The 10,117-nt window shown below is 40.5% G+C and overlaps 1 protein-coding gene across 1 annotated transcript; it reads right to left on the bottom strand.

Annotated features, from left to right (window-relative positions):
- Positions 1–7,205: 7,205 nt before the first annotated feature.
- On the bottom strand, positions 7,206–8,573 carry LOC120295768 (LEAF RUST 10 DISEASE-RESISTANCE LOCUS RECEPTOR-LIKE PROTEIN KINASE-like 1.3). Its single transcript, XM_039317331.1, has 2 exons — positions 7,776–8,573; positions 7,206–7,232 (listed from the first exon to the last, which is right to left on the bottom strand). The coding sequence occupies exons 1-2, from the start codon at positions 8,571–8,573 to the stop codon at positions 7,206–7,208; spliced, it is 825 nt and encodes a 274-aa protein (XP_039173265.1).
- Positions 8,574–10,117: the final 1,544 nt, after the last annotated feature.

The raw sequence follows: 10,117 nt of genomic DNA on the forward strand, positions 1-10,117 counted from the left end.
TTTGCCATCAAAATGTTCACTTCTCTGCTCTATCAAAGCTGCAATATTTCTGATCATGGCTTTCTTCCTAAAGAAAAGCACGAAAATAAAGGCAATCCCTCCAGCTCCAGATGCGGCTATTCCTTTTGAAGAGAGAGAGAGAATATTTTCGATTAGTGATCTCATTTCATCACTTTATCGAGGATTCTAAGTTGCGAACAGTTATAGAAAATACTTGGCAAAAAACACAATTTAATCGTTTACCTATGATAGCTTTTGCTCCGAAATTGCCATGTTTCTCTGCCAGGACACAAAGCCTTATCAAACATATCTCAAAGGAAGTTGTGATGAAACTAGTAAAAGAGCAAGTTGTTTTAGAGCAAGTTGTTTTAGTCTAAGATTTGCAAATGCTACCGTGAATTCGGTGAATCTGCGCTGAATACTTTTTGTATCTCGTGGGACGCAGGCATGAACCTCAGGATCAAACGATTAAGGTAGCGTTGTTGCAGAGGATGGGGATGATAGAGGTTTAAGAAGTTTTAATAACACAATCATGACATGGCGAGGAGGAGATGACTGCACTCCATTATATAAGAGGGAAGGGTATGCCCGGCAATCCCTCTCATTGAACAACTTTAGCTAATTCAAAAACACATAGTAGGAGAGAGTTCCCGGTGCTGGCGTTCCGTCATAGGTCGTTAAATAGGCTCCATCAGGGCAAAAGCAATTGAAATACTTGCCTTGTCCTATCATACCCCATTATCCCCCAGATTTAGTGCTATTTTCATACTGCAAGGTGTTGACAATCCAGGTGATCTCAAAGGCTTTGTTGAGGACCTTACTAATAGCACCACCGTAGTCGCCGCCTGCCAAAGGTGGTGGTAGAGCTATAGCTTCGCTTCTCCAAATTGGGACAAGGACAGTGGAACCGCATGGCTTGGGTAGTGGGTTTGCAAGGTCCTCATCGAGAGCAAGGTAGCCATCTCGAGATGTGAATAAGGTCCCATTTGGTTCGGCATTTGAAATGGGCTTTGAGATTCTAAAGTCCCTTGGCCAAATGCAAACGCATTTGGTTCATGTTTTTGCTTAACTTTGGGAAAATACAATTGCATCTCCAAAGGACTCTAAAAGCCCTTAATCCAAAGCAGGTCTTGAAGTACTTTAGGAACTTGCATTTTTGGAATGCAAGTTGGTTACTGTTCATCTTCTCCAAAACCACCGCACGGAAAAGCCGATCGGAGGTTGACAATTGCCGGCCAAGGGGTCGCACGTGCCGGTGACCGCCGCTTGAGGGGTCGACCATCGCCGGACCTCAGGTGACGCCTGGGTTGTGTGACCCAAGCGATTGATGGCCTAAATTGCGCGACCCAGGCGGCCACCTGAGGTAACGTGACCTCAAGCGACAGTCGTTGGGGTTGGGCTACCCCAGGTGACGGCCACCTGAGGTTGCACAATCCCAGGTGACGGCCGAACCACCCAGGCGACGGCCGCCAGACTTCAAAAAAAAATACAAATGTTTTTTTTTTTTTTTTTTAATTGTAAATTTTACTAAACAATATTTTGGCCAAAGTTGTTTCTCAATATACATTAGAACTACAATTCATCAAACCTTCCAATGTGGAAGGGGAGGTGGGGAGTTCGAATCTCCACTTTCTCGGGGTTGGGGTGGGGACGATAGAGTTTCAGGTATGAGTTTCGATTCACGCGCCCTACAAGGAGACAGGACAAAAGTCTGAGAGTGAGAGTTAGAGTAGAAATAGAGTAGGACCGAAAAAAAAAAAAAAAACTATTTGCATTTCGGAAAACTCTTTTCACCCAAAGGTATTTGCATTTTTGCAAAGACATTCCCCAAAAGCCGAACCAAGCGGGGCCTAAAAAAGAATAAGGTTGAGGGATGGACGATGACTTGCAATAGGAGAACGAGGTAGAATTGAGGTCAATGGAAGTGTAGTTGATAATAAGCCTAAAGTGGTGTCAACAAATGTTGAAGACCTGTATCTTGCAATAAATCCATCCCCGTGACCTTGAGGATCTGCATGCTCCCATTGATTCACATTCCGTAGAATTAAGGAATCAAATTCGTCGATATTGTTGGAATTCGGGCCTTAGCAGAAAATTTGGATTAAAATTTTGCATTTTGCTTTTAGGAGACATGGAGAATATAGTTTTAGGATTGCATTGCAATCAAGGTTTCTCTATGTTAGAGCTGAATTTGTTCGCATTATCTGAACCTTGTCAATATATTTGGTTTTTCTTGTGATCCTCGTACGTAGTTCTTCCCGTTAATGAGTCCACAACCTTATGTTGTTATATTCTAACATTGGAACCCTTGGAGTACCAAAAGTTGGCACAAATGGACATTTAAGTGCAAAAAGTTACAAAAGTGACATTTAAGTACCAAAATTGGAGCAAAATAGATCACTTAAGTGCCAATTTGGCCAAAATGCTAACGTGGCAATTTTTCGGCAAAGCAAGTGCAAAACAGTGTCGTTTTGGTGCTAATGTGGTAAAAAATTAATATAAAAATTAAATTAAATTAATTTTAAAATACAAATATAAATATTAAAGAAAAATTAAAAAATATATATTTTAAAAAAGGGAGGCGGCTCGGGCGCCGCTACCAGAAAGACCGGTGACGGGGGAGGGTTGGTCGGGGTCGCCGGCCGATCGGTGGCGAGAGCCCGCGAGCCCTCGCTCCGAGATCGGGCGAGGGTCGCGGCCCTAGCCCGGATCTAGTGGATCCGGTGAGGGTTGACAGCCCTTGGCTCGGCGTGGCCCTCGCCCCAGATTTGGGTGAGGGTTGCGGCCCTTGCCCAAACCCGGCAAGGGTCGGCGGCCCTCACTCGGCCGGGCCAAGGGCCGTCGCCCATTGGGTGAGGGCCGCCGACCCTCGCCGGTTGGGGTCATCGGCCCCAGTCGAGGCCCGCAACCTCGAGATGACCCTCCCCCTCTATCGCTGGCCCTTCTCGACTCAACCCTCAGCCGCCTCCCTTTTTTAAAAATATATATTTTTAATTTTTTTAATATTTGTATTTTTATTTTTAAATGTTTTAAATAAATTTAGTTTTAAATTTAATTTAATTAATTTTTATATTAATTTTTTACCACGTTAGCACCAAAACGACGTTGTTTTTGCATTGTCTAGCCACGTTAGCGTGCAAAACGATGTCGTTTTACACTTACTTCGTTGGAAATTGCGCACGTCAGCATTTTTGTTAGATCTCGGCCGGATTGGCACTTAAGTGATCTATTTTGCTCCGATTTTGGCACTTAAGTGTCACTTTTGTAACTTTTGGCACTTAAGTGTCTCTTTGTGCCAATTTTTGGCACTTGAAGCGTACTTTTGCCGTTATATTCTAGAGAAAGTTCCAAATTCACAGCGATTTTGGCAATTTTGGAAACAGAGAGTAGAAGCCGTGAGAGATCAAGAGAGCTCGCTGATTGTTGGGGGATTTATGAGCTGGTTGCAAGGGACCAAAAGAGGAAATGAAAGGAGGGGCTGCCTCGAAAACTTCATGTTAAGCCCACGAACAATATGTGTGTGTTGTCGAAGCATGTGAACTTTAAGAGTCTATTTGTTAACTAGCCAAATAATAATTGATTATACTCTTTTGTTCCCTAGAACAAAAAGACAACATAAATCCGTTAGGTAACTTTTTTGTTTCTAGGAATAGATTTGGAACAAAATCAAGAAGTAAAAAAAATTTACTTCTTTGTTCCCGGGAACCATTCCAAAATTACGACAAATTTTCTTCTTCTTTTTTGTTTTTCTTCTTTTCCTTTTATTTTTTTCTCTTCTTCTTCCTCACTACCGGTTGCCGGCCACAGCAACGACGGGCAAGGTCTTGCTAGCTTGTTGGAACCCCACTAGGCCGAGGTTGAGGCCTGGTGAGGCTCGGTTTTTCCCTGGCCTGGCAAAGGTCGGCCTCTCGGCTAGGTGAGGCCAAGCCTCGCCAAGCCTCACCGACAATTGCCGCGAGACTCGGCCTCGCCGGTGGCCAAGCGAGCTCGCCCAACCACTAGCAAGGCTCGGTGAGCTCACTGGACCTCAGCTAGCTGGTTGTCAACCATTGCCATGGCCACGACCGACTAAAGAAAAAGAAAAAGAAAAAAGAGAAATATAAAAAAAAGTATTAAAAAATTAAAATAAATTATATTTCATAAAAAGAAATTGAGATTTTACCAAACGCATTTTTGTCCCGAAAATAGAAATTTTGGACAATTACTAAACATTCTGAAATGCTCAAAAACTCGTCTAGGAAACATAATAAAAAATAATCATTTCTAAACAGAAATTGCTCCAGAGAACATAATAGTTACCAAACACACCTTAAGAATCCCATGAAATCCCTTGGAATCGTGAGGTTGATCGACCTTCAAATATAATTTAATTCCTAGTCTACTTTGCATTTTTATCTTGATTTCATATTCTATCTTGTTGATGTTTTTCAACATTGATGTAATTTCATGCTTATATCATTTAGTGGAACATTGTGTTTTTGAACCCCGGACGCTTGCTGCGTCGAGTCCACATGGACTCGGTTTTCGTCGTTGTTTTATTTACTAGCGAATTTAAATCTTGATTATTTCACTTTCCTATCTTTTGTATTTTTTTCTGCTTTCTTTTTCTTAGCACGTAGATTCAATTCTTTTTTAATATCTAGATAATGCCAATAACAAAGCACAACAAAAAGGTTATTTTGGTACATTTAGCCCTTTTTTTTTAAACTATCTTATATTTTTTATTTCTTTGATCATAAGTCATTCGGAGGGAGATGGGAGAGAGAGAGAGGAACATGACATGGTAGATTCATTCAAAGGAAAGACAGAGGAAAGGCACCGGTGTTTGAGCAAACAATGACTTTGATCCATTGCCCTAATGGGACGCCAATGACTTGGTAAGAGACCAAGACTTTATCCTAGGTGAACGAAGACCAAGACATTCGGTGCACGACTGAAAACAGGGAAAAAGAACACGGCATGTTCTCACTAGCACGTAGTATCACATATATTTGACTGCGAGTTTGAAATAAGAAGACCACAACTATCATAACTTTTGTATAACATTAACTTCAGTGTCATAATTTTTTTTTTTCGACCACTCAAATTTTATAACTTTTATTCAATGCTTACTTAAGTGCTATATAAATTTGCAATCGATCCCTTATGAATTTTGCATTTTGCATTTTGCATTTTTCTTTTACAAGACATGTTGAATAGAGTTTTAGGATTGCATTGCAATCAACATTTCTCTATGTTAGAGCTGAATTTGCTCGCATTATCTGAACCTTATCAATATATTTGGTTTTTCTCGTGATCCTCATACGTATTTTTCCTTTTAATGAGTCCACAACCTTATGTTGTTTCATGGCGATTTTGGCAATTTTGGAAACAGATATAAGCCGTGGGGAAAAGTGTAAAAAAAAAGTCCTAAGCCTTTTGCATTTATACTAATTTAATCCTAAACCTTTTTATTTATGCCAATTTAATCCTAAACATTTTCACATAGTGTCAATTTAGTCCTAAAAATTTTCACTTGATACCAATTAAGTCCTTTCTGGCTAATTTTGGTTGGATTTTGTTGACTGGGTACTGGTCGGTTAACGTGGCACTATCAACGAACATGGACAAATTTTAATAATATTTTGATATTTTTTATTTTTATTTTTCAAATTATTATTATTTTATTTTTCATTTTCATTTTCTTTTTATTTTTATTTTTCTTCTCCTCCCCCTTCCTCCAACCGGTCATTGGACCTCGGAGACCCGACCAAAGGTGACACTGGCTAGGCCCGAGCCCTCGCCAAAAGCCGTGAGGGCTGCTCATGTTGGACAGCACAATTCGCCCTCCCGGATTCGACGAGGGTCAAGCCTCATCGACCATGGGTGAGGCCTAACCTTGCCAAATTCGGTGAGGTTGAGCCTTGTCCAACCTCTGGCGAGGCTAGCTTGATGCCACCCGGGCGCGAGGGCAACCTCACGCTATCTTTGGCGAGGGGCAAGGTCGAGCCTCACCTAGCCACTAGCAAGGGCTCAAGCTCTTGTAGGCGCAACCTCACGGCCTTTGGTGAGGGCTCGAGCCTCACCGGTGGCCGGTAAGGCTCGCAAAGGTCAGCGAGTTGATCTCAACCTCACCGGCCGTAGCCTCGGCCAACCCCGAGGTCCGGCGACTAGTTGGAAGAAGGAGGAGGAGAAAGAATAAATAAAAAAGAAAAAGAAAAGGAAAAGGAAAAGGAAAATAAAATAAAACAAAAATTTGAAAAAATATTAAAATATTATTAAAAATTTATCACGTCGCATCAATTGTGCCATGTCAATCGATGGTGCCCAATTAGCAAAATCCGGCCAAAATTAGTTGGAATGATTGAATTGGCACCAAATCAAAAGGTTTATGACTAAATTGACATCAATAAAAGGTTAATGACTAAATTAACACAATTGCAAAAGGTTTATGAACTTTTTGACATTTTTCCCAAGAGCAGGGATCAAGAGAGCTCGGTGGATGTTGGGGGATTTATGAGCTGGTTGCAATGGACCAAAAGAGGAAATGAACGGAGGGGCCGCCTTGGAAACTTCATGTTAAGCCCATGAAATCCCTTGGAATCGTGACGTCGATGGACCTTTAAATGTAATTTTATCCCAAGTCTGCTTGCATGTTTTTCTCGATTTCATATTCTATCTTGTTAATGTTTTTTAACGTTGATGTAATTTCATGCGTAAATCATTTAGTGGAACATTGAGTTTTATCCCCGGATACTTGCGGCGTCGAGTCCACATGGACTCAGTTTTTGTCGTTGTTTATTTACTCGCAAGTTTAAATGTTGATGATTTCACTTTCCTATCTTTTTTTTTTTTTTTTTTTTCTTTTTCTTAGCACGTAGATTCAATTTTTTTTTTTTAAATATCTCGATAATGCCAATAACAAAGCACAACAAAAAGGTCATTTAGGTACATTTAGCCTTTTTTTTTTCTTAACTATCTTATATTTTTTATTTGTTTGATCATATGTCAATTGGAGAGAGAGAGAAGGGAACATGACATGCTAAGATCCATCCAAAGGAAAGGCAGAGGAAAGGCACTTGGCATTTGAGCAAACAATGACTTTGACCCACTGCCCTAATGAGACGCCATTGACTTGGCAAGAGACCAAGACTTATCCTGGGTGAACGAAGACCGAGACCTTTGGTGCACGACACGAAAATAGAGAAGAACACGACGTGTTGTCACTAGCATGTAGTATCACATATATTTGACTGCAAGTTCGAAATAAGAAAATCACAACTATCATTATAGCCTTTATTTCAGTATCATAATTTTTTTCGATCACCTAAGTATTATAACTTTAAAAAAAAAAAAAATCACTTGAGTACTATAATTTTTAAAAACTATTCATAAAGGATTAATCGCTAAATTTATATAGCATTTAAGTAAGCGTCAAATTATGACACTCAAGTGACTGAAAAAAAAAATTATGGCATTCGAGTAAGTATTGTACGAAAATTATAACACTTAAAATATCTTTGCCATACGAAAATTATCACACTTAAAATATCCTTTTCCCAGTTGATCAATAAAAAATTCACTTTTAACTCAAGGGTTTACGTGCAAAAGCGGCTATGCTCAATTCTTAGAAAAGATTTGATTAACAAATTGAACGACCAAGTAAGTACTTTTCATATTCTAAACGCTGCTAAAACATCGAAATATGCAGAAATCAAAGCCCACCGAAGCAATCATGGCGATTGGCGAAAGAAATGCAGAAACCATTTCCGTGGAAAGAGAGAGAGTAAACATACACAAATCTCATCCCTACCTTTGCAAGACGAACCGTCGTTGTGGATTGACTCGTCGTCACAGAAGCACATCACCTGCTCATTCCGGTTGAACGCGCACCGACCGCCGGAGAGCTCGCAGGCGTTGCACTCCTTGGGCGCTTCCCAGTCAAGCATGAACCCTGCATGCATCGCCGCAGCGAACTCCTCCGTCACATTCCCCACCGTCACCTCAGTCCGCTTCACCACCGCCACCACTGTCTCCTCACAGTGACATGCCTCATCGAACGCCGCTTCCTCCTCCTGGCTCATGTTTGTGAACACGTACGACCACTTATCACCAGATTGCAAGCAAGTGATGTCCAAGGAGGGGCTCGACACCGATGGAGGAGCATCACAGTTGAAGAAGAAGGTGAGATTGACATTGGCGGAGTTGTAATTGAACGGGAGCGAGCCGATTGTGAGGTTGTGGCGGGCCCTAGGGCACCTCTGGTCGGCCGCATCGATGTCGACGAGAGTCAGGGTCTCGTTAATGTAGTTGATTTTGGTGACGAAGTAAGTGTGGTTCGTAAGAGAGAGAGTCGGATAATTGGAGCCAAACGAGCAACTGAGGCCGAGACCTGGGTAGCCGTGGTGTACTGCAGCGTTGCTGACGGTCCAGAATGGATATTTGATGAAGATATCGCCGCATTGAGATGAGGATGAGACGTTGCCGTAGATGGTCGAGAAAGTGGAGAGGACGCCATGGAAGCTCCCAAAGAAGAAGAGTAAGAAGAGGGAGAGACACGGGGAGAGAATGCGGAGAAGGTGGTGGTTTGGCATTTTTTTCTTCTTGACTTGGTGAGGAAGTATAATGTTTCGCAATTTAGAACTGACCGGCTAAATAATGATGCCTTCGAAGTCGCTAAAAAAGGGGTTTGACTTTGATTTTTGTTGGAAAGAATGTTCGAGTAATCCTAAACTAAAACCGAGTTACTATGATTATAACTCACTGATTTAGAAATAACTTTAATCATGCCAGCATATAAAACTTCGGAAAACGAGAAGCTTACAGTTGCCTTGACACTTTAAAACTAACGGTGGCTCGTCCACCACTAATTTTCTCAAGGAAACCACTTAACTTGTTCAACCGGTTTTCTTGAGAAAATTAAAATTGAAAATTCTCTCTTGGTGGGATTTCCTCAAATCCCTCTACGTTAGATTTTATAAATATGAAGAAAGAAAAAACGACATAATGAAATAAATAATTTTATAGCAAATTGAATACTATTAACATAGATAATCACAAGTAAAAAAAAAAAAAAAAAAATTATCACTAGCTCAAAAGAAATCGTTAAGATCATTAAAAATATATATTAAATTTCAAAGATGATTATCACTTTGCCTATTGCTGACGAATTTAAATTTGTGAAAATTAAATTATCACTAATAGAAAATATTATCAATTTTTTTTCATTAGGAGAGAAGTCTTTGACATGACATGTTTGGGAGGCGGATGAGGAGAGGTTGGTGACGTGGCAGAGAAGAAGCGACGAGAATATATTATCCTCTTTGGTTTTAACAAATAGCACAAGAATGTAGTGGAGTAGAAGCGAGGGTTAATAGCACACAAAATCTCAAATTATGTCTACTATAATATCTAACCTTTTTTTTTTAATCATTGAAAACCTTAAATTTGGCCAGTGTGACATAAATATCCTTTTTTTTTTTTTTTTTGTATTATAAAAAGTCTCAAACTTGACACAAGTATACCTTCTATAGAATTCAAATAAATGGTATATATATATTTGGGTTTCAGTCGCTTGGAAACCATTAGGACTCACAATTGGTAAAAACATGTGAACCGTCCCTCTAAGTTATCAGTATCGATAGGGCACTAATTTGTCATGTCTTGGACTCCCAAGTGACAAGAACATGACCAGCAGGGGTTAACATCCCAAGCATGTCACCATCCTGTTTATTTTTACCTTTGATTATTTAAGTACAAGAAGAAGCGATACGACATCAACGCTCGATCCACAACAACAACATCAAATAGCGGGAAAAACACAAGTGCCAAACACACTACTATATTTACATCTTTTCACTATGTTTACAAGCCCTTCATATTACGGGCCTTTGTTCATTTACATACATAGCCATTTACGTCAAAAGATCGCCAAGATCAGGGGTAACCTTATCTCCTCTAACGAGGTACTAGCCAAAAATTGGTTCCCCTACAAGGACCGGCTATTTAAGGATCCACCACGGTGCCGTCGGGCAGGCTATCATCGTTTGGTTTGGGCGGCCCATCAAACCCGCGGAGGGGCCAACTAAGTACCCATCAAACCACATGTATCGTACTCGATAACGATGGGAAATGAAGT

Source organism: Eucalyptus grandis, chromosome 7 (assembly GCF_016545825.1).
Source record: "Eucalyptus grandis isolate ANBG69807.140 chromosome 7, ASM1654582v1, whole genome shotgun sequence".
Classification (NCBI taxonomy): Eukaryota; Viridiplantae; Streptophyta; class Magnoliopsida; order Myrtales; family Myrtaceae; genus Eucalyptus; species Eucalyptus grandis.

Bases quoted from the DNA above. Each gene is read 5' to 3' on its own strand.
- LOC120295768 (XM_039317331.1), bottom strand. From the start codon at position 8,573: ATGCCAAACCACCACCTTCTCCGCATTCTCTCCCCGTGTCTCTCCCTC. The intron at 7,233-7,775 runs GTATGTTTACTC...TCGAACTTGCAG, and splicing joins AAGGTAGGGATGAGATTTGT to TCAAATATATGTGATACTAC.